Source organism: Ochotona princeps, chromosome X (assembly GCF_030435755.1).
Source record: "Ochotona princeps isolate mOchPri1 chromosome X, mOchPri1.hap1, whole genome shotgun sequence".
Classification (NCBI taxonomy): domain Eukaryota; kingdom Metazoa; phylum Chordata; class Mammalia; order Lagomorpha; family Ochotonidae; genus Ochotona; species Ochotona princeps.
In genome coordinates, this window is record NC_080865.1 from 100,535,916 (window position 1) to 100,561,119 (window position 25,204).

At 41.2% G+C, this 25,204-nt stretch overlaps 2 protein-coding genes across 2 annotated transcripts; both read left to right on the plus strand.

The window, feature by feature from the left end:
* Nucleotides 1–1,044: 1,044 nt before the first annotated feature.
* Nucleotides 1,045–2,275, plus strand: LOC101530782 (casein kinase I-like). The gene has a single exon (XM_036497833.2). The coding sequence runs from the start codon at nucleotides 1,191–1,193 to the stop codon at nucleotides 2,193–2,195; it is 1,005 nt and encodes a 334-aa protein (XP_036353726.2). The 5' UTR covers nucleotides 1,045–1,190; the 3' UTR covers nucleotides 2,196–2,275.
* Nucleotides 2,276–19,767: 17,492 nt separating this feature from the next.
* Nucleotides 19,768–20,791, plus strand: LOC101530428 (casein kinase I-like). Its single transcript, XM_036498189.2, has one exon. The coding sequence runs from the start codon at nucleotides 19,768–19,770 to the stop codon at nucleotides 20,758–20,760; it is 993 nt and encodes a 330-aa protein (XP_036354082.2). The 3' UTR covers nucleotides 20,761–20,791.
* Nucleotides 20,792–25,204: the final 4,413 nt, after the last annotated feature.

The following is a 25,204-nucleotide window of genomic DNA, read 5'->3' on the forward strand; positions in this document are numbered from 1 at the left end:
AGTCCACTTCCAGTGCTCCTTCACACCCCTCATCCACATGAAGGCCATCTCATCCAATCTCATCCATACGTGCTGTCTGGGGTTCAGGATATAGCGGCATGGAAACTAAGCCTTACTATCCACGTCAAAGAGGGCATTCTTATTTCCACGCTACAACCCAGGGTGGTAATCTCACACCTGGAACCTTCTGCTTTTTGTCATTGGTTTTCCTTGCAGGGATACTTTTTGTGGAGTGAGAACTGGAGAGCCCCATTGCGGGGAATTTCTGACAGTGATTCTCCTTATTATTCCTACTATGATTCTCTCAAGTGACAAAATATTAAGAATGGAAAAACTAGAGTTTATAGCAGTTGCTACTACATGGATTAGGCAAGAGATCTCATTTTGTGAGATGCCACAACGTCCTATAGCTTGCTGGTTCTTCTGTTTGTACTGAAGCAAGCCAGCACGCACACAGAGGGAGATGCATACAGACTGCTGAGCTGTAAGTAGTCTCAGTGCCTTGGTTACTCAGCGTCAATGTCAGCTTCAGGGCGTTATGATGAATGCATTACATCACGTCAAGGGGTTGCATTAAAGAGTGTTGAGGAAGGGGACTTGCAACATGATTCCACATCTTGCTTGGTTAAGGTATTTCCAAATAAATACCTGTTAGAAATGCAATGAAAACAGAGGCCGACTTGGGTGTTGCGTTTTGCAAACAGCGGGGGAGGAGCCATTTCTGCTAGTGTTCTGGGATGGGCGGAAGTGACATCAGAATGCCAGAACAGTTGTCATAGCTTGGAACCTGAGATACCCCGCAGAGACTGGATTTTGGAGGCAGTACTGCGAGGCTGAGCTGGTGGTGACTGCAGAGGTGCGTTGAGGGCATTGGCGGCGGCGGCAGTGGTGGCAGGAACATCATCACCCAAACTTGTGAAGTACCTTTCCAGCCCGTGACTTCGCCTGTAAAGTTACATAGAGCAGCAGCAGCACAGGCCGAGAACTAGGCTGGACTCGCAAAGCCAAGCCATGTGTCACCATAAGCGGACTGGCCCCAAGAGACACTGCTGAGCTGACTCTGGGCCCTGCCTGCGTCACTGGGAAAGGCTCTGCCTTCCTTTGTATTCTGTAGGCCTGCTTCCAAGCTCAGCCCCGGGGAGGAGCCCCTGTGCAGTCAGTGTCCCCTCAAGCTTGTTGAATTTCCACTAATGACAGCACTTTCTAACGCAATGGCGAGTACCAGCGATGCCTTGAACGAATTCATTGTAGGAGGGAAGTATAAACTGGTCAGAAAGATAGGCTCTGGCACCTTTGGAAGCATATATCTGTCTGTTGATGTCAGGACTGGGGAGCAAGTGGCGGTCAAATTAGAATCGCTAACTATCAGATACCCTCGACTGCTATACGAGAGCAGGTGCTACGCAATTCTACAGGGTGGTGTCGGGATTCCCCGCTTAAGATGGTACGGGCAAGACAAAGGCTACAATGCACTGGCCATGGATCTTTTGGGACCCAACCTGGAAGTCCTCTTCCGCTATTGTTCACGGACTTTCACTATGAAAACGGTTCTAATGCTAGCTGATCAGATGATTAAAATAATTGAATATGTGCACACTAACGACATTATACACAGGGACATTAAACCACACAACTTCCTGATTGGCCGTGGACGTCACTGTAATAAGGTTTTCCTGGTAGATTTTGGTATAGCAAAAAAGTACATGTACGGTCCCTCAGGCAAACACATTCCTTTCAATCAACGTAAAAATCCCTTGGGCACTCCTCTCTATGCCAGCCTCAATGCCCATCTTGGCTTTGAGCAGAGTCGCCGAGATGACCTGGAGGCGATAGGGTATGTCTTGATGTATTTCGCCAGAGGTGGCCTGCCATGGCAAGGCCTACCTGGTAACACGAAGAAACAACGTCATGAGAAGATTACCGAGACGAAGCTGTCCACCCCTGTAGAAGTTTTATGTGAAGGCTTTCCGTCCGAGTTCGCCACTTACTTAAACTATTGCCGTGCTCTGCAGTTTGAAGAAACTCCAGATTACGTGTATCTGAGGAGGTTATTCCACAATCTTTTCCGGAGTCTGAATGACCCTCCTGACTACACCTTTGACTGGGCAACAGTAAACACAAACTCAGCACAACCAGCTACAACTGTCTCCAGACAGGTTCAGGAAGACCATCTTCCCGCTCACTTACAAGGATGAATTGTGGAGCAACACAGGCTAGGAGCAAGAATCTAGAAGTTTTCTTCCATTGTATGGTAATCTATGGCTGTCCGGAGCGATTTGCTTGGCCTTCGACACTAAGCGCATTAAACACTGTCTGAAAAGCCTTGGTACTACTTTTTTCTGACTTGCAGTCACTGTTATTGTGAATGTTCGCTGAAATACAGAAACATGGGCTCTGGCGTGTTGCATTTTCTTAGGTAGAAAAGCAAGGGCTTGACACACACAAATTGGAGGAATGGTCCTGATGCCCATTTTTGGTAGGCTCTTTTACTGGACTGGACTGCTTTGATGTCACATTTCAGAAGAGTGCACAAAAATTTTCAGCCACAGTAGTGGTGATGATAAAGTCACACAACTTTGCATTCTCAGGTTATGCCCTTCTTTACAGTTTGCAGTTTGCATACTTTAGCATTTATGAAATGATTGGTCTCTGGTTTGCACTCCGGTTGATTGATCGGGTGGTCAATAAAGATGCCGAGTGTTTGAGCACATGAGGGTGTACCCGCTTACCTGTGCTGGAACTAGCAGCTTCTCATGGGAAGCCTTTATTTAAACATTTCTTACACCTCAGGTTAGCAAGCAATGGATCTTCCAAATGCTACGAATGCAATATTTTATTACAGTAAAACCCTGGAACAGCTCATCTGCTCTCTCCCATATAGACTGGCCCAGTCAGAATGTCCGATAAATGAAATCATTCAGTATGTCTTCTTTGATTTCTGACTTGTGTGGCCATTTGGGGGACAGAATTATTGTATCAGGTATATCTTCATCACTTTGATTTTTTATACATTAGTCAGCTTTTCCAACCACTACAAAAGCAATGGAAATAACCCCGATTACAATGACTGAATGAATTTGTGTGGGTAGTGCTAAAATTGGTTGACAATGCGTATAATCAATACAATACAGTACTCAAAACTTTTGCATTGCAAGTTAGATTCTTTCATTTCATTTCCCAAATAACTGTGAAGGTTCTTCATGAATGCAATTGTAGCTTATGCACAGAATGAAACTCTAATTTATCTGCTGAATGTTTTCTATGATCTGTGGGAATTAATACATGAAGTAAAAAAGAGAAATCACTATTTGTATTTATATTTCAAAGATATAAAACCTAAATGCTTACATAAAATTTTGCATTGAGGGAATGTGTCTTTCTTTTAAAAAATAATTGTAATTATTGGAAAGGTAAATTTCAGAGGGAAGGAGAGACAGAAAATGCTCTTCCATCCAAAAATAGCTACAACACCTGGACTGAGCTGATCCAAAGCCACCAGCCAGGATCTGGGATCCAGGAGACTCTTCTGGGTCTCCCACTGTGTCCCCAGGCCATTGGCAGGGAAGTGGATTGGAGGAAGCACAGTCTGAATAAAAAGTGATGCCCACTTGGAGTGCCTGCCAGTGCAGACATGGGCTTAGCCAGATGAGCTGGGCCACATTACACACTGAAGTGAAATAATCCTATTTCCTACAAGTGTAGTATCAAACATGCTGCAAAAATAAAGACACATGACCCAAATCAGTGTGCATGTGCACATACACACACACACCATATCTCAAAAAAAAAAAAACCTTAAAAGCAAGAATCAAGTTCATTTAAGTGAGAGATTAGTTACATAATGGTGCTGTGAAATACAAACAGAAAATATGAATAATGGTATAACAAAAATTCAATAACAGTCAGAAAATTTGCAGAATGCAGTCTAATGAAAGCACAACTTCCATGATGCAGCAACACAGCTCAAAATGCTTGATATTTACAGTTAATAGAGGCAGTTAGCATGTCAAGCCATACTCTCAGGACCTGAGTGATCCTGATTATCTAGGAACTCTGTGTTCTGTACTAATCGTGCTCAACCCCAAATGGTCACATACACCACCCCTCATCAAAAGTATAATTCATTTTAAACATTGTTACCCATCACCATGTCAGTTTCTCAAGCAGCTCCATAAATGGCTAGAGAGCGTGGGTAGATGATGCTTTGGGAGTGTTAAGGATGTTACAGGAAAGGGCTGGGGGAGTATTTCCTCTTTGAGGTTGAATGTTGGTATGTTTGAATTTCCCAATGACACATTATAAAACAGCACAGTTTACATAGGAGCATAATTAGGAACCTGTGATTGGACACAAGAAGTTAAGCTACCACCCGTGACACTAGCAGCCCAACATAGGAGTGCAGGTTTGTGTTCTAAAGGCTATGCTTCCTTGTGCAACCAGAACAACAGGGTGTGATACGCACTTGGGCCACTGTCACCTGTTTAGAATAACTTGAATGAGTTTCTTCTTCCAGCTATGTGAATAGCCAAGCCCAAAACTACATGACCATTTGATGAGTGAACCAGCAAAAGGAAGGGTCTTTGATTTTGCTTTTCTTTTCTTCTTTTTCCTTTTCTTGTCTTTTCCTATATTTTCTTCTATTCTTTATTTTCTTCCTTCCTTCCTCCTTTCTTTCTTTCTTTCTTTCTTTCTTTCTTTCTTTCTTTCTTTCTTTCTTTCTTTCTTTCTTTCTTTCTTTCTTTTCTTTCTTTCTTTCTTTCTTTCTTTCTTTCTATTTTCAAATAAATTTATCATTATCAACACAATATAGAATGAGAAAGGAGGAAGGATGATGATTTTGGTCAAAAATATGTCACCAATGATCCATGGACATTGGAACTACATCATAACCAGTGCCTGATGTTTAATATAAAACGCATACACCAATGTTTAGTTTACCTGCCTGTCATACCCACCTCTTTGAAATCTTGCAACACAAGTATTAATATGAGATGCTCTACTGTGTTGGCACTAAACAATATGACACACAAACACAGGAAAACCAAGGACTGAAAGTAAAAGGAATCAATATGGAACAAATATGTCCAGACAATTGGGAAACGTAGCAAAAGAATAACAGCTGATTTTATACTATAAGCTACAAGAGTACAAAAACAACGGAAGACTAACTCTGAATTATTTACTTCACAGAGCATGAAGATTTATATCATGGTAAAACAGAACTTACTTGTTGGAATGTTAGAACATCGGAGTGAACAGAGCGGTTAAAGGAAAAGTTGTGTGCATTGATTCACTATGATAATGACCACAAGAGTACTTGGTACTGTCCAAAACCAGAAGCCTTAAACTCCATATGGATCTCCTACATGGACATCAGAGGCTGCGGCACTTGAGCCACCAACTCATGCCTTCCAACTTGACATTGTATTACATTTTTATGAAAGAAACAAGGGCTCCTTGAAGACATGAATGTTTAGTGACTGGATAAGTAGATATAAAAAGAAATTAGGGAATATATTTTTCAACCCTGAAAATACACACTGTTCAAAATAAATGTCAAAAAAAACTACCATAAACCAAAGTCACTGCTGCATAGGTATCAACTAAAATACTTTGAGCTAGTTGGAGCTCCTGTATCCCACACAGCAAAACAAATAAGACAGTATTAGATTATAAAATAAGCACCAATATCCAGGTCTCATGATGATTAATTAAATCACATAGACATAAACAATAGGTAAAGACAAAGCTACCATAACTAATAATTTCAAAATGCATGTAAGTTTTCTACACAGGAAAACACTGAATTAATGTAGCTCCTGTGAAGTACCTTCTTTAAAAGTGTACCGCTGTGAGGTTGAGGAACAGGGAAATGAGCCTCCGGTGAAGAAAACTGATGGACACCGTGTCAGTTATTCCAGCAAGATGTACACAAATTATAAATCATATTCATAGCCTGTACCTTGATATGATGGCCATTACATTTCAGAGCTTTTTCTAAAGTCCTTATACCAGAAGGTTATGCAAACATGTCATACAAATCCTGATGATACAGATTCAAAAAACAATACTGAGCCATGTGACTTCTGAGTTTTTCTTCACTAATCCAGTGTAAGGTCTGAATAGGAAACTCTACAATGACAAGAAGCCAAAAGTGACAGTAAAGCCAGCTTAAGTGTGTCCACTACACTGTTGTAATCCTGCAACAGATAAAGGGAATTATGAAAAAACTAACAAAATTTTGACCCTGTTTGCAGTTTAGTTAACAATATCTCAATATTGGTTTACTAGTTCTAACAAATGTACAACATTAATATCAAACATTAAAAATAGTGACAATCAGGAATGAGCTTATACGAACATTCTGTATTATCCACAAATTTCTGGCTATCCAAAGTTATTCTCAGACAGAGAAATCAAAAAGGTATTAGATATGTTTGTAATATGGTTCAAACAACTCAGGAAAGGGGTGATATAAGTATATTTTAAAGAAAATTTCACTGTATTGACCAACGCTGGATGATAAATTCTGACCCAAATTTCTGTTTTACATATGTATATATATAATATTTTTACATATTACATATATAATTTTCACAGCTACAAGTTTTTTTAAAGCTACAACATACAAATTTTAAAATAAGTTTTCAAAACAGAGAAAATGAAACTTTGTTTGCAAAGGTGTGTATACTTAATCAGAATTCCATATGAAGATTGTAAGGAGTTATTCCAATACCTGGTGCCATTCCTTCTTCCTCACAGCTCATGAAGTTCGCGCCGGCCTAGCTATCCACCAATCGGATGTAACCTGGCATTCCACCTGAATCCCACCTCCCAATCTTCCAGCCCCCCCCAACTCCGCCCACTCGCCAATCATCCCTAGGCATTCACCTGCAGGCACCAATCCCCTGGGGGCCTACCCTCAATCCCTCCCAATCCCCACCCCCTACACCTGGCAGACAAAAAGGCCCCCCCAGGTGCGGCTCTTTTTCTTTCCCCGCTCTTCCCTCGCCCCCCGCCCCCGCTCTTACCCCGCTCTTTCCCCGCTCTTATCCCGCTCTTATCCCGCTCTTATCTTACTCCTACCCCACTCTTATCCCTCTCTTATCCCTCCTTCTCTGGACTCTCTCTTCTCTCTCTTGCTTTTCTTTGCTCTCCGGTCTTCCTCCGGCCTCCCTTCCCCTTCCCCTCCACCCTGTTCCTGCCCCGTTGGAATAAACCTCCTAAGACACCTCTTTGCGTCTGGTGTGTTTCAGCTCACGGTAAAGAACCAGGTTGTGGGAATTAGCTGCACGTAATAATATCGTAATAATATAGTAATATCCTATGAACTAGAACTCTAACATCTTTTTAAATAACTAACAAAGATCATGATGTGATAACTGAGTTGGGGGCCATTGGCAAGTAGAGGTATTCTTGGGCCCAAGATGAAACCTTTTTCTCATTTTGACTTAGTGTTTTTCTCTGTTTTTTTTCTGGTGCAAATCCTAAAATTAGGCTTTGAGTGCTTTATATTTGAATTATTCCTTGTACATAAATTTGGGAATGCAATGACGAATTCATGGCAATGAAAAATTTTTGAAAATCATTATAAAACAAATAAACCTGCTTTTCACACATAATTTTAAAAGGGCATCTTGATTATGAAGCATTTACATTTAAACATTAAAATAGAGAATAGAGTTATACTTTAAATTGTATAAAGTTTATTTCAATGGAAATATAAATTTCATAATATTTCCTCAGTAATTCCGTTGAATTCCATTCCAGGTGTCATATATCCATTTCCTTGGTATTGAATACTGAAATATTGCATTTTGTGGTTGACATTATATCTACTTGTTTTTGTTATTTTTTTTCTTCCACATTATGCTAGTGACTGTGCATCTGTATTCATAAGTAATAATTCCGTCTTTGTCTAGAAAAACCCCTCACAACTCTACCTGCCCAGGCCTGTGTGTACACGGGTTTTGTAGAACCTGAGTTCATGGTGGCCATACAATTAATTAGTGGAGTGTCTTCTGTTAGGTCTGGGAAATGAATTTGCTGAAGGAGGGCCCCAAAAGTCATGGCCTTGGTCTGGAGACAGGAAGAAAGTACTGAGACAATGGAAGCCTGCAGCTGGTATCTCTAGTTCCAAGCAAGTGCTAAATTGGCGCTCTGAAGCTAGCTACAGGTGTTGACTTGCTGTTTACTGGGAGTGGAATTTCATTCACAGCAGGTACTCAGCAGGTTCATCATCCTGATGATTATACTTTCATTGGCCAGCCCAGGGATTTGTGATAGACAAAAGTCTCTGGCTATTGACATCAACGTGGTGTTGTAACCTAGTCTGTCACATAGGTATGAGCCAAGTGATACATGAGCCCATCAGGTGCTGGAGTATTCCTAGAAGCCCATTTTTGCCAGAATTGAGCTTTAAGGTTGGATCTCAGGATGTTTCTGCCCCAGCATTTTACTGATAGTGTTCAAGTTCTAGATGTTGAGGTAAATTTGAGTCTTGGGTGTTTTATAATTTTCCCAGGTGGAAATGGACAAACTTCCCTTGGTGCAGGTGAGAGTTTAAATATTTGGTTTTCTCGTTGGAACCAAAGAAAAAGCACAATTTTTGTAACCACTATTAATTATGCTAAATCACTGACTAGTTTTGTAACATGGTAGATTAGATGACTTTCTAGCATCCCAAATTAGGAGCACTGGTTTGAGTCCCAGCCACTTGGCTTCTGACCCAGATTCCTGTTTATGTTCCCAGAAAGAGTAGAGGACATGACACAACTGTAGGACTGACAACTGATTCTACAACATAAATTATCAGAGGTTATATACAATGGAATGCATCTAGGATTATTTTTATATATTCAAAAAACCACAGTCATTAACAGAATTAATACTTAATATCACACTTAAAACAGATGTGTCTACTTATGTGGAAGGCTGTATATTAGAGTGAAAGAGAGAGAGAGTGAGAGATTCTGATTCTCTTTGAGCCATTTCTAGCTGCATTCAAATGAACAGATATTATTCTTTTCTAATGAAATAATTCAGGGTTCATTGGGTGTAGGCATTACTGAAGGAATGGAAAATTTTATCTAAAAGGAAACTGTGGAATATTTGAAAGATCCAGAAATGAAAAGAAAAATTTTCAAGAAGGAAAAAGAATCTGCTATCAGGCTCTATCACTGTCACATAGGATGCAAATGAACAACTTTGAATCTGTCAGAACTCAAGAAATTTCACAAATCACAATATAGAGTAGCATTAGTTTATAAAAATAAGAATCCAGTATCCAAAAGCACATCATTTTATACATCAATAACATTAAAAAAATAAGTAGAAATGAAGATCCCATGCATAAGCGTTGACAAAAACTTATGTGAATTGTCTACCACTCAGGAATATGAGCATACAAACAAATTCTACATAGTTGTTTCATATAAAGTACAATATCAAAAGGGAAAATGATGAATTTTTAGTGGAGAAACTAGATAGATTTCAATGCAACATGACTTGGGTATCACTATGAAACAAACAAAAAAAACCAGTGTAATTCACAAGTAATTCTGAAGAGAATAATAGAATATGAAAGATGTATGATATACCATTGTTACTGAATCTTATTTGTAGATTGATTTGAGTACTTTATGTGTTTTGACAGGATGAGTTACTTCAATCAGTGAAATGGTGTTTTTTTTTATTAAGTCATTTACAGTTTCTTTAATCAGTGATTCATACTTCTCAATATACTGATCACTTCCCTCCTTTACTACGTTGATTCCTAAGTGGTTTATATATTTAATTCTTTATTAATTCAGGAAAGAGGCACACAGAAATGCTTTGCATTCAATCAGTCACCCATAAGTATTTTACAGCTTAGCATGAGAAATCTAAACAAAACAAAACAAAACAAAAAATACATAGGATACATCATACCGACTCAGAAATTAGACACTGTGTATAAAAATTTAGCAAAGAGTCTAAGTGACAATTACTCAGCAGCCAACTTAAAAAAACATGCACTGGTTGGAGATTTTGGCATTTGAACACGAAAACACATATAGTAGCATTGGGTAATAAACATAAATTTTAAATATACATAAACCCATAGTTATTTCATTAAATTACTTGATAAGACCAATATCCCATGTATAAGATGAATCTGCAATATATAAAAATTCTGCAACCTTTTGTAAATTTCTAACCCAAGCACATGAAATACAAATCTGACTTCTGAATACTTACATGCTTAAAAGTGCATGGCGAAGTGAAGCGAAAATGTTAAGGGAAGAGAACTAGTATTACTATATCAAGTACTTAACCAGCATGTGTAAATTTTATAAGCCATGTTCATAGTGTGCACCTTTGTTAGATATGATAGATACTCATTTACGTTATATCTCATATCAACCCAATATTCCTGTCAAATTATCATAAAAATTGTCTGACAAATCCTAATAAAGATGGATTCCAACAATATTTAGTTACTAGTACTGAGTATCCTCAAACCTTATCGAAATAAGGGTAATCTATAAACTGTTAAAGTGAAAATATACCAGGGGATATATAACTAGCAGGAATAGTATTGACAGTGTAATCTTACGACAGATTAAGGCACAGTAAAAAATTATTTTTAAAAATCCAAATAAAGTGATGATTTCAGGTAATAATATATCAATATTGATCCACTAGCAGTAGTAAATGTATCAAACTGATATAAAATGTTTGCAGAAAATAATTAGGTAGAGTTGTTCCAGCAGGGGTCCCTCCACATTCCCCCTACCAGCTTTACCCCCTCCTTGCCTAGTTCCTACTAATGCTGTGGCCCAGTCTGGCATGGCCCCCATCATCTTGGCATTTGCTTGGGTTCTGTAGCCTGGTCTGGCCCAGCCCACCCCCAATTCCACCTGGTGAGGGTTACAGTCTAGCCCAGCCCAGTTTGTACCCTAACCCAGCTGTAATGTGTACTGGTATGCGTTGCCAACATAGGCCTGACCCACACTGTTCTGGTGCACTTACCTACAGGGACTGTATCCTACACTTACCTACAGGGACTGTATCCTGCTAGAGGAGTTGCCCAGGCTCCTCTATAAGAACCTCTCCCAAAGCCACATTTCGCACATATCTGTGGGTCCATGAGCCAGCCCTATTCAGTGTACCTCCTGTCCTAGCAAAAACAGTGGCCTTCCTGACTGGCCTTCAACCCATTCTGGTTCTTACTTGTTGGATGTTTCATCCCAGTCAAGGCTCGTCCATACCCAAACACAGCTCACACACGGCTCAGTAGGGGCAGAGATCTATCCTAGTCCATCATTTATTTACCCTGGTCCTCCAGAGCACCAGATGGTGCTGGAGTCTAGCCCATCTTGGCGCATTCAGTCCCAGTCCACTCTTGTGCCAAGGGAGACTGCAGCCATATCCAGACCAGAACGCAGCCCCCACTCCAGCTCCCCATGCTCCTCAGGGGAAACCCTAACCCAGCTAGGGTGTCCCCTTAGCTCCCCAGCCAGGCCTGTTCCCAGCCCTAGATTACACGCATGCCAGTGTTTGCTGTGACCCAGATTGGCATAGCCCCTCACCTGTCTTGGCCTTTGCCTTAGATGTTGTGGTCCAGCATCCCTGGCTCATGCAAACCATCCAGTGTAAGAGCCTAGCTCGGCATGACCTGTGCTCCATCCTGATTTCTATTTTTGTTTGTGAGATAACGTTTGCTCAGCCCTGCCTTGTCCACCACATTCCATTACCAACCCTCACATTAGCCAACCATTGGAGCTACTTTGCCCAGTTTGTCTGACCCACAGGCCTGGACCATGTGTTCACCAGCGAGAGCTATGATCCACCAGGGGAGTTTGCCAAGTTCCTCCACTTGACCCATTCCCAGACCCAGTTCTCATACATGTCAGTGGGTGTTAGGCCAGTGTCTGGTATAGTCTGGCCTTCCATTTGGCCTTGTATGAGCTGGTGAACATTGCAGCTGGGCCACCCCACACCCTATTTAGGATGCACATTCTGGTACTGCTGCCTTGACCAGCCCAGACTGTTGTCAGTTCCTTTACCCGTGAGTGATGGCAGGCTAATCTTTAAAGTTAAACTACAGAACCATCCAGAAAGTGCATGATCTGGGAGTGGACTAGGAGTGAAATAATGGGCACCTCCCTCTTGGGCTACCACTCCCACTGGAGAGCATGAAAACCAGGACGGGGCAGGGGTGGCTGGACAGATTGGCACCAACCAGCATGTGTGTGGGCTGGATAGTAGGGTCTGTTGGGTTGAACTAGGCTTCAATGCCTGTAGATATGTATGAGAGCTGAATGAGCTGTGGACTAGTCTGCTGTACATACTGGCAAACAGGGGAACCAGGCCAGGGGGAGGTCCTGGTGGGGGTTATTGTGGGTCCTCCAACTAGGCTGCAGCTCCCACTGGTTTATGGGAGGGCCAAGTGTGTGGACAGCATAACGAAGTGTACATGGAGGATATGGCAGTCTATTGGAAACTGCATAGGACACCTGGTACTACAACAGATGACAGAGCAAATCAAACAAGTACCCCAGCCAAGTGTTGGTAGTGAAAATCTGGGCAAACAGAGACTCTAAGGTGGACTATGTCAATCAGTGGATTCTGCAGCGACTTCATTGTGCTTTGAATGGCGAGATTGGCAGCAATTCAGAACTAATGAAGTATCAAAACCACTTGAGCAAGACCCTGGGAGCATGCCCCACATCTGGGACCTTGGATGGGTGGGAGACTGGGTGGGGCTTCTCCTTTTATCTCCCCCTTTACCCCAGATTCAGGAAAAAAAAAATGTGGAAACAATTATCTTACGTACCACTTTTCTGTAGCCCTTGAACCTTTGTGCCTTAACTATGTAAAGATTGTCAAAAATAAAGAAAAAAGTACATGATAACTTTCCATGTTCTTTACAAGTTTCTGTATGTCTAAACCTATCATTAAAAACTCAAAATAATTTTATACAGGAGCCTGGCATGGGAGCCTAGTGGCTAAAGTCCTCGCCTCATAGGGTAAAAGGTAAAATACCATATTCAACTCTGAAAATAAGGCTTAGCAATCCAAGGGAAATTGAACCATTCATTACAAAGTTCTATACATTCATTTCTACAGCTATAGATCAAAACACTTTCTTTTCTACAGTGCAGATTTTTAAAAATTATTTTATGTAGCAGCATATAAGCAACGGGGATCTCCCTCCCCTTTAAAATGTTTTCTGCCCTCCCCACTATTCCCCCCTTCATTCATACAAGGGGTGTCTTTTGTGAATTTTCACAAGTCCATCATGCTGCTACGGAGGTGTCTCCTAGCAATGCAGAAGTTTGTCAGCCTTTTTGCTGAGAGACCATTCTTGTATTGCATGCACGGGGACATATTTCACTCTGTTTCCATCTATGAACATACTAATTTCTGCGACATTTAAGCATCCCCTTAGGCACAGTCCAGCACAGGGAGAAAAAATAGTGAACCTTCATCTCCATGAAGTTAACAAACATGTAGTGAAGGTGTCAGTGTGATGCTAGGGTGGTGAAAAGGAATGTCCAACTTCTTCATGTAGCAATAAATGCCAGCACACATCCCATGTGACACTAACGAAAGTACAATAAGGGCTAGATCATCATTACTTATGGGCAGTATTAGTAACAGTGATAAAAGGGACATTAACAATCATATGATTACAAGCAATCAGTCACTTATGGATGATTGATTAATGGATTACATCACAACATCTTGTTACAAAAGGTACAAATAACTAGGAAGTGTAATAATGTAAAATTCACATTAGGTTTGACATCATATTATCTTCTATTAGAGCAAACATATGATTTCTAACCTTTTGGTATTGGTTCACTTCCCTTAGCATAATCCTCCAGCTCGGCCCATTTGGCAACAAACAATTGTATTTCATTTTTTAAATAGCTGAGTAGAATCCCATAGATTACATGAAACACTGTTTCTTTGCCAGTCCTCTGTTAATGGGCATTTAGGTTGCTTCCACATTTTTGTGATTATTGATTGTCCTGCAATAAAGATTGGGGTGCACTTTGTTTTCTCATGTAATAGGCGTCTGGGTGTATTCCTAGAAGTGGTATTGCTGGCTCATATACTGGGTGGATTTTCAGTTGGCTATGACTTCCATAGTGGCTACACCAGCCTGTAATCCCACCAGCAGTGGAATAGTGTTTCTTTTTCTCCACAACCTCACCAGCAGATGTTGTTGGTAGCTTTCTGTATGTGGGCCATTCTTACTGACATTAAGTGGAACCTCAGTGTTGTTTTTGTTTGAATCTCCCTTATTACCAGGGACATTGAGCATTTTTTCATATGCCTGTTCATCATTTGGATGTGTTCCTTTGACAAGTGTCTGAACATTTACCTTGCCCATTCTTGACTGGCTTGTTTGTTTGGTTGTTCTGGTTGTTCTGGAATTCTTTGTATATTCTGCAAATTAGCCCCTTGTCTGCTGGGTAGGGTGCAAAGATTTTCTCCCATTCCGTTGGCTGCTTTTTTACTTGGTTGATTGTTACCTTTGCTGTGCAGAAGCTTCACAGCTTAATGCAGCTGAGGTTTGAGTTATAGCCACAGGCTATTTCAGGCCTTTTGGGCAGAATTCTTGGAGGAATATGGTCCTCCCCATACTAGACTTGCTGTACAACTGGAATTTTCCAAGTTTCTCGAGCAAGTAGGGGGCAAAGTCTGTTTCAACTTCACCAAAACCTGCTGTTGGAATATCTGCATTCTTAGCTCACTTGCCTCTCCTTAGAAGTCTCTTTCCCAGGTGTCTCAATGTAGGCACATGCCAGATTCCATGTCAAGGGAACCGGATCAGTCATCAAACTCCCCTTAACCCAATGTGATAATGTGATTCTATTTTTATTTGTTAAATAAATTATTTTTTAGTAGAAAGGCAGATGTACACAGAGAGGGAGAGACAAAGATCTTCCATCTGCCCTCTACTGCTTTCCCAGGCTACAAGCAGAGAGCTGAATGGGAAGTGGAGCAGTCAGGACTCAAACCAGTGTATGCAAAGCAAGGATTTAGCCAAGTAGCCATTGCATGGAGGCCTTACTGTTCCATTCTTAATACTTCCTTCTTCTTCCAGACCCAGTGTTGTAAATCAGCTTCTGTAGGTTGAATTGGATGATTCTTCAGACAATAAGGGTGGAATGGTAGGAATTAGAAATAAGTTGGGAACTGAATGGAACAAATAAACTTAAATTTCACTTGATCTTAGCCAAAACGCCGAGAAGCGATTAATGTGAGTCAGACTGCTTATGATCTACATCAAAAAATTGAAAACCTAATATACTTTTAAAACCCTATGCTACTCGGAAATGGGGTGGGAATCTTCCATCTCCTTAGATTGTGTGAGGAAGATGTGAAGTATAACCTATCACGAACATAACAGGTAACTTATAAACAACAGATTCAAATCAGCATTAGACAATAGTAAAAACTATAGAGACATATAGGGGGAATTAAGAGCGATCCTGACAACCTCTTAACAGGAGGTCATATGCACAGAGCAGGGGGAACCCCAGAGTGGAGCAGGCAGGCAGGAGGAGGCTTGTATCCCAACCCTGGAGACTCCAGGATCCTCACCAAGGACTATCAGTACGGGCACCAAGGACCACATCCCAACTGCCAAGGAGACCACGGGGAATTGGAGTGCCTTCGGAGGCCGAGAACTCTGAGATCATCCACCTCCGTTTTGATCTACCACATGGGATAGAAGAAGCCCAAATCCTTCCTCGCATGATCCAAGGTCATCGGAACAACAGCCAGGAACCCTGAGCGGTCTGCAGAAACAGAACAGTAAACTTCCTTCGGGACTAGGGAGGGGAGCTTTTCTCTTGTCCTTACTCAGTTCCAACTTTGGATCCCCACCCTCTCTTGCAATGACCATCAGGGTCACTCCAGAGGCCTCCCCAAAACACACACACACAAATTAGAATAGATAGAGAACAACAAAGAAAGCTTAGAGCCAGACAGGAAACGGTCGGCGTGGACTCACACATACCTTACTAGGTAGGACACAAAGATTAGTTACTCCTCACTAAGGTATTGAAGATTTCTCTGCACACCCCTCCTAAAACTCTTCTGCACCTCGATTGTTGATATATGCTTTGTTAGAGTTATAACCCAGTTTAGACTATCCTAAAATCTGCCAAGTTCAGCAAAATTATGCTTCAACACTATAAACTGCTAAATACTAAACTGAAAACAGATACAAGACAGCTGAATAGTACCCTAAAGCCATTTTAAGGTGTATAGCAGCCAGTGCAGTGTATAAGCTAAAATTAAAATGCCAATGAAGTAGTCACAGGATGTAGTTAAGAACTTGCATTTTTAAAAAACATATTGGTTACTCAATACCATGTCAATTAATTCCATAATGTTGCAAATTATCATTGATGTTACGTTGTGGCTTTGAATTGATCGGGATGATATTCTGCCAACTCTGCTTTCAGACCAGAGATGGTATCCCCAAGAAACCGTTGAATTTACCTGGACAATAAGATGCTGGATTCTATGCTTGGTATATGCTTGAAATGAAAGAATTTTGACTGAATTTGAACTGTAATACAGCAACAAGGTGGAGGAATCCACCATGGGGGGAGGGCACAGGGAGAAGTTGGAGGAATCCCAGAGCCTATGAAACTGTGTCACATAATGAAATGTACTTAATAATATATACAATATGATAATAATATATTACTATATATGTGTATATATATATATATATATATATATATATTTAAAAAGAAATAAGCTTACATTTCATCTGGAATTCACAAGTGGAAACTGGGCTATGAAGGACTTGAATTTAATTCTTGAAATACAGAAAATTGACATTTTAGGATGCATAAGGTTTTCCATTTTTAGAAAGTAGAATTGCTTAATGGTTCTTAGAAATATTCATTTGAGTTCTTCCACTGTTGTTCCATATGCATGTCCTCAGTTTTATCTACTGGATAATAGTGTTCTAATGGTTGTGACATATCTTTTACTTCTTCCTTATTTACTCCTGATTTTCTTTTTGCCTCTTGCGGATCACTACACATGTGCAAAAGTAAAGGCAGATTCCAGACTCTGTAGGGTGTGTTTGTCTAGGAAAGCCCTTCACCAGACGTCATGTACAGGTTTTGGATCAGTGTGTACTTGGGTAGTGCGAGAACCTGAGTCCACAGGGCCAACACATGCACTGGGATCTATTCTTATAGAATGGCTCTAGAGGTGATGAAATAGAGCCCCAATAGACCAGGCAGTGTGGGTGGAACCATGAAGAATGGTTTGAGACCAGAAAGACCCACCACTGGTGTTTATAGCCAACTTCAGTTTGCAGTGAAGAATGCTGAATTGGTTCTCAGTTGCACCTACATCCTGAGGCTGTAGAATCAGTCTTGGGGGATTCGTCTTCCTGAGATTGTTTTACAAGCTGAGTCTTCCAGTCCCATCCAAAGGCAGAGGCTTACATGGGCCTTGACACCTAATGCAGTGGACCAGAGCCTGGGACTATGGACTTTAACCTTGTGCCACAGCCTAGCTTTCACATTAGCTTGAACCAAGGCATGCAGGAACCTGCCTGGTGCTGCAGCACACAGAGGGCCTCGTTTTAAAGATGCTAAACTAGAACGTAGGGCCCTGAGGGCCTACTGGCACTGTGTTTTTCTGAGATGGTTCCAGTTAGTGTGAGACTAATTCCAGGGCTCATTTCTCCTGGATTTCAGGGTATGGTGGCAAAGATAAACTGAAAGTACCCGGTCCACCCATGTCACACAATCTTCTCTAATTGCGTACTGGGCAAAGACGGCACTCTCACACATGGATTCCTTAGCTTTGTAAAGGCATGGCCATGTAAAGATACCTCATGCTGATTCTGCAGAGTGACCTGTACTAGAGTCTCATTTCAGACACTTGCTCAAATTCCACACCCCTTATAATTCTATCTGTGTGTAATTCTGAATGACAAAAATCAGACATGGAAAGCTAATATTTAATAGCATGGGGGAAAGGAAGCTTCTCCATAGATGTGGCAAGAGGATATTCCTTTATGATTATGAATGTTTTCTACAGTTGATTACTGTGGTGGTCATGTGAATACTACACAAAACACTGACACATAGAATAGACAACACTGAAATCTAAGAAAATGTAGTTTATTGTGTCAATGTCCATGTCAGGATCTTGATAATATTTCCATTCACTTCACAGCAGTTTAGAATGGCTATCCTCCACAAAATATTGGATAGATAGAAAGAGATAGATAGATAGATAGATAGATAGATAGATAGATAGATAGATAGATAGATAGATGCTGGCAATAATGTGTTTGGGATAAAGGTATCTAGGTTATTGTTGAGAATGTAAACTCGTGCAGTGATTATGGACGACAGTATTGGAGAGTCTTCAGAGATTTGAAATAGCTGTAGTAGGTGACTAGCCATCTTGCTCCAGGAAATTCATGCAAACAGAGGAAATGAATGTGGAAGAGTATTTGTATCCCCAATATGGTCTGCAGCTCTCTTCTCAGTAGCTAAACTCTAGAAGGTGGCCAGATGCCCATTAATTGGTACCTGGATAATCAAAAATTTTGGCCTGGCATGTTGGTTCACTGGCTAAATCCTCAATTTGCAAGTGCTGGGATGCCAAATGGGTAAAAATTTGAGTTCCAGCTGCTCCACTTCCCATCCAGCTCCCTGCTTGTGGCCTGGGAAGCAGCAGAGGATGGCCCAAAGCCCTGGAACCCTGCAACCACATGGGAGACCTAAAAGAAGCTCCTGGATCCTGGCTTAGGATTGGCTCACTTCCGGCCTTTGTATCCGCTTGGGAACGAATCAACTGGTAGAAGATTTTTCTCTCTGTCTCTCCTTCGTGCATGTATCTGCCTTTCCAGTAAAATTACAATGTTAAAAAACAATGTAAAAAAAAAAGCATGTGTGTTCGTGTGTGTGTGTTTACACACTGTGTATTATTGAATCAAGAAAACAATGAAATCCAGTAACTGACGGAGAGCATAAGGGGCCATAATTCATGATCGATATGTGTTTGTACATATTGTGTATTAGCCGATCATTAAAAAAATGAAATTCGAAATTTGACGGAAAGCATACACGACCATAATGCATAATCGTTATACCACATACTGCCTTGGAGACCAAAGCAAAGGGTGGCTTGAATTCATTGTTCTTTTTTTTCAAAGTATTGTTTATTTAAAAAGTCTTCATGTGGAAACGGTTGAGAACAGACATGAGGAAGTACAAGCGGGCTGTTGGAACAGGCTGGCCGGAGCCCTTACCCACAGTGCTCAGCGCGGAGCATCAGGGCCTTCTGACATCCGGGACTTCCAGCCCTGGCTGGCAGCGGCCTCAGTGATGGCGGCTGAGGCTGACTGACAGGAATTCTGTCAGGCGCGAGATCAGGTCAGATCGGGCGGTGTTGGCGGCCCTGTGGCCTGACTCGCTCCACACCCTTAGCCCGTGGGATCTCCACGGAGGAGAGGCAGCACAGCTGCCCAGAAACAAGTGGCACAGCCGCCAAACCGCCCCTTCAGCCTGGGCCGCCCTCCGGGTCAAGGAAAGCCCTGTGAGCCTTGGTGGCTGGGCTGGTCGGCGCCATCTGGGCACTGAGCCGGCAAGAAAGGCTGCGGTTTCCCGCTGGCCTCTGTCTGCCTTCCGCCTCAGCCTCGCCTGGGCCTGGGGACCCCGGGCACCAGCCCTCCAAGCGCCTCCGTGCCCTGAGCTCTGTTGCCATCAGCCTGTCACAATGGCCAGTGGCAGCAGCAGCAGCGACACCATGAGAGGACTCATTGTCGGAAGAAGGTACCGACTGGTAAGGAAGATCGGGTCAGGCTCCTTCGGGGACATTTATCTGTCGGTTGACACCACTACCGGCCAGGAAGTGGCGGTCAAGTTAGAATCCAGGAGGGCCAAGCAACCCATCCTGCAGTTCGAGAGCAGGTGCTACAGGATTCTGGAGGGCGGGGTGGGCATCCCCCGCGTAAGGTGGTGTGGTCTGGAAAAAGGCTACAATGCCCTGGTCATGGACCTGCTGGGACCCAGCCTGGAAGACCGCTTCAATTTCTGCTCGAGGAAGTTCACCCTGAAAACCGTACTTATGCTGGCTGACCAGATGATCAGCAGAATTGAATACGTGCACAGCAAGGATTTTATACACCGAGACATTAAGCCGCAGAACTTCCTCTTGGGGAGCGGGCGTCAGAGGAACAAGCTCTTCCTGATTGACTTTGGACTGGCCAAAAGGTACCGCTCCAGCCGCACAGGGCAACACATTCCCTATAGAGAATATGCGTCGCTCACCGGCACTCCCCGATATGCCAGCATCAATGCCCACCTTGGAATTGAGCAGAGTCGCCGAGATGACCTGGAGTCCTTAGGGTACGTCCTGATGTATTTTAACACTAGCAAGCTGCCATGGCAGGCAATGAAAGGTCCCACAAAGCAACAGCGCAGCGAAATGCTCACTGAAGTGAAGATGACCACTCCTGTGGACGTTTTATGCAAGGGCTTTCCCACAGAGTTCGCCACTTACTTGAACTACTGTCGGGAGCTGTCCTTTGAGGAAACTCCAGACTACACCTATCTCAAGCAGCTCTTCCGCAACCTTTTAGAGACCCTGAGTGACCCAGGTGACTGCACATTTGACTGGACAGTGTTGGAGCAGAGAGCAGCCCAGCAGGCAGGTTCTCGTGCTGGGCAGGGTCAACAGGCACAGCCACCCCCAGACTTTGAAGCATGACTTGTGTGTCCAAAGGAGCAGAGCAGGCGGCAGGAGCTGCATTGGAGTCCCTCCAAAGCTAGCCTTTTAATGTGTTTGCACACATTAACCTGTGGTTGTGGGCAGCATTTACTGGCATTAAAAGCTTAACTTCATTGCAAACTGGCTCTGCAGTATCGGCGCTTTTGTGTTGGGAGTTGTAATCTCTGCTTTGTGAATCTCAACTGAAAGAGTGAAGAGTGTGGCATGCGATTTTCTCTTGTGTTTTCCGAGTTGAAGAGTTAGCTAAGTGCTCAACATAGGCAAATGGGTTAAAAATTTTGCTGTACCTTTTTTTTGTAAGTTCTAAAGGTCTTTTATTCTGAAGTAAACTGATTTAAAATCTCATTTTGCTGGGAACTCGCATTTACTTTTAACATATTGGTTACTCATTACTATGTCAATTAATTCCATAATGATGTAAATTTTTGCTGATGGTATGTTGGAGCTTTCAATTGACTGGGATGATACTCTGCTGGCTCTGTCTTCAGACCAGAGAGGGTATACCTAAGAAGCCTTTGAACTTGACTGGACAATAAGATGCTGCACTCTATGTTTGGTATACGCTTGCAATGGGGGAATCTCAACTGAACTTGAGCTGTGGTTATGCAACAAGGTGGAGGAATCCACCATGGTGGGAGGGTTTGGGGAGGGGTGGGAGAACCCAAGTATCTATGTAACTGTGTCACATAATACAATGTAATTAATGAAGTTAAATAATAAATAATTAAAAAAAAGACACAAAAAAAATAAAATAAAATCTCATTTTGCAAGCAAGAAATAGAGCATCTGGAGCCACAGCTGTAGAGATTGGAAATTTATACCATTGTGCATTCTTAGCGATGTTCCTCCACCTTAGGAGTTCCCAAGTTGTTCATTGAAACCATTGTTAACCTGCTCAGAGTAGCAAGCAAAGGTTCAGGAGAGAGTTGGCAGATGAAATCATTCCATGGGTAGTCACCTTCTTTCACTCTTCAATTTTAAAATGTGCTTGTGGATCTTTCTAGTTATGTGTTTTAAAAGTGTGTTCCTTTTTGTTGATAGAAAAACATTGGATGAATGTATGCTTTGGTAATCTGTTACTACTTAAAGACAATTTATTCTATTCAGGGTTATAAGTGACTGCGTTCAGGATTCTGATAGTGGTTGTCAGCTGTTATGGATTGTAATTTTCATTTTATTGAGGGAGGACCCTTATAGAGCAGCTTCTTTTCTTCTTGTCGGTATTGAAAAGGTCCAGTAGAGGGCCTGTTTAGCAGTCAGTGGTTGAAACGTCGTGTGTCCTAATGATGGCATTGCATCCTAGCCTGTGTACACTGGTTAAAAAATGTATGAAAGAGTAAAAGGATTAGAATTAATCTTACTGTGTATAAATTTAAATCTTTGTCAAAGCATTTGTTAGGAATAATGTACCACTGTAGTTTTAATAATCTGTTTTCAAATTTCTTGTATGCAGGTAAAATATACATGTCTTCATTGCATTATTGTGTTTAGACCTGATCTTTATTCTTACTGAATTAATGTCTTCTACACTACTTGTTAAAATGTTCAGGTGGTGAAGCATTAAGCCTTTGACGATAATGCAAATTAAAAATATTGCAAAAATAAAATGGGAATGTAAGTAAGAAAATATTTCCATGGATGTGTCGTTTCAACATTTCAAATGAGTATCCCTTTACTTTCTGTTTTTGCATTTTTTTTGATGAAAAGTCGTTTAGCATACACAATCAATCTTTTGGCAAAAGGACATGTACGTGAACACGTGGAGCACACCTGAGAGCCTGGAAATTAGCTCTGCATGTTCATGGTTAGTTAATTTTTAAAATGTTACCGTTTCACTGAGTGCACGAAGGATACACTTTTCAAGCAATAGGTCTGAGACACACATTTGACTATCCTTGAGGAAGGGAAAACCATCAGTAACTCATGCCATTACAAAACTGAACTGAAATGGGTGATACACCTAAATGTTATTCCCTGAAGATGAGAAAGCATAGAAGAACAGATCGTGTTCATGGATTGGGATTCTCAAATATGTTTCATATGTAGTACCAAAAAAAAATATGCACAAATATAGGAATTGCAATTTAAGAAAGATAATATTTCTGTTCTTTGAAAGACAATATTCAGAGCTTTAATGGTAAATTTAAGCAGGAAAAGAGGATCGGTGCCTGAGGGATAAAAAGATAGAAATGCAGAAATGTACAGATTACATAGAAATACTTCACACAGGTAGGTGTGATGTACTGTGCTCAGAGAATTGTCTGTGGACTGGTTGTCTGCAAAGAATGTAGAGAAATGCAGAAGACCACGTACAGTCACAGCACATTTTAAAGGTGGGAAGGTCAAAGGTTTGCTACTGTCAGTCTAAGACCTAGGACCAAAGAACGCATTTCCTGGAGATGGCGCAGTAGCCTAGCGGTTAAAGTCCTCGCTTTGAACACGCTGGGATACCATAGGTGCACTGGTTCTAATCCCAGCAGCCTCCCTTCCTATCTAGCTGCCTGTTTCTGGCTTGGGAAAGGAGTTGAGGACGGCCCAAAACCTTGGGACTCTGTACCCGTGTAGGAGACCTGGAAGACTTCCTGGCTCCTGGCTTCGGAATGGCACAGCTCCGAACATTGTGGTCACCTGGGAGAGAATCACTGGATGGAAGATCTTCCTCTCTGTCTCTCCTCGTCTCTGTATATCCGAGTTTGCAATTAAACAAAAGTAACTCTTTGAAAAACCAAAAGAATGCTTTTCCCATAGCCCTGCCTGTAGGAGATGGCAACAGCTTTTCAGGCTCAAGGACTTTAATATCAAAATTCGTTCCAAGTACGCAGATGTATGAATGACATTAGAAAGCTTACTAATAGTGACAGATACAACATATATATGTGTATGTTTATAAAATACATATAATATGTAATATATATTTTATAAATGTGCAATATATATTTTATATATTACAAATGTGTAAATATGTAAAATTTGAATAAATATAAATAAAATAAAATATTTATAAAATATTGTGAAATATATTGGTAACAGTTGTGTATGGAAATACAAATTTTGACAAAGCATTTATGTTTAAGAAAATAAGGTCTGGAAATTGACAGATATAAAATTGAAATTATAAGAAAAAATATATATATTTAAAAAGTTCATGAAGGTCATGAAGTAATTGATGAAATACATACAGTTGTAAATGTGTTCATTTCTAGGAATTAGCATAGTCATTGAAGATAGGATATCTTCAGTTTAAGGTGAATTTTGTAAAGTCAATAATCAACTGCTAACCGTTATCCAAAACAGACATAGGAAAGGTAAATTGAGGATATGCATGACTATGAGAGCAGTTGTCAACAAGGAATGTATAGCTGAAGGAATACAGTATAAATAATATCAATGGAAAATAAATATAAGTACTGTCAATTTAAGAGGAAGTATATTAAGAATTATGCCACAAAGCAGACATCAATACTAGGTTCATATTTGACCCTAAGAAAATCATGTATTCACTGAAAATCAGCACAACAATTACTTAAACCATAGAATTACACAGCCAAGATTCTGTAAATTTCTTGCCCACCATGTGCTTGTATATGTGCCAATATCTACATCTATGTATTAGATACTATTTCCTCACACATGCGACATGTAGCTACCTTTGCAGTATAATTCTTCAGGTGGGCAATTACGGCTTACCTCAAAGGTCATATAGAACCTAAAATATTTGTTATTTCTTGCATTATAATAATGTTTTCCTATTGAGATACACGATGTTTTCTAAAGGCAAATGCAGTGAAGTTAACACTGAGTTATCAAAAAACAATCCTAAACTTATCGACTATTACACGTTAAATCGTACAATCTATAGTATCTTCTTCAAAATAGACAGTTGTGAGGTAGGAGTCGCCCAGGAGTTGGGTAGTCAAGTCCAAAGAGAAATGCGAGGTTAAGTAGAGTAATCTAGGACTGTATAAGATCCTTCGCTCTTTGAACAAGTTATGGATTCTGGCTCTGGAGCATCATTTCAACAATTCTGAGAGGAATGAATAGAGTCCCATAACTAAGAGGCAAAATGCTCAGTAGGTTTGTCATCATCTATATGTGTCTAGAGACACAAAGAGTGCAGTTAGGCTCCAGCAGGCCATACCTAATACTAGGGAGAAAATTGCTCTTCTTCCTCTGGTCCAGACCCCAAGATTCTTGAACGGAGCTTCCAGTTGAGTAATGGTCATTTTTCCACAACTATATTCCCTGAATAACTTGCATCTCCCACTGAAAGCCGCAGTCCTGGAGGGAGGCCATCACCTGGTAGAACATCAGCAAGAATTGGAAATCCATTAGATACTCTTTATCAGCAGAAGCCTGAAAATGCACAGTGCTGAAAGAAGCATACTCTGTGTAGAATTCAGTTAAGAGAGAGAGAGAGAAAGAG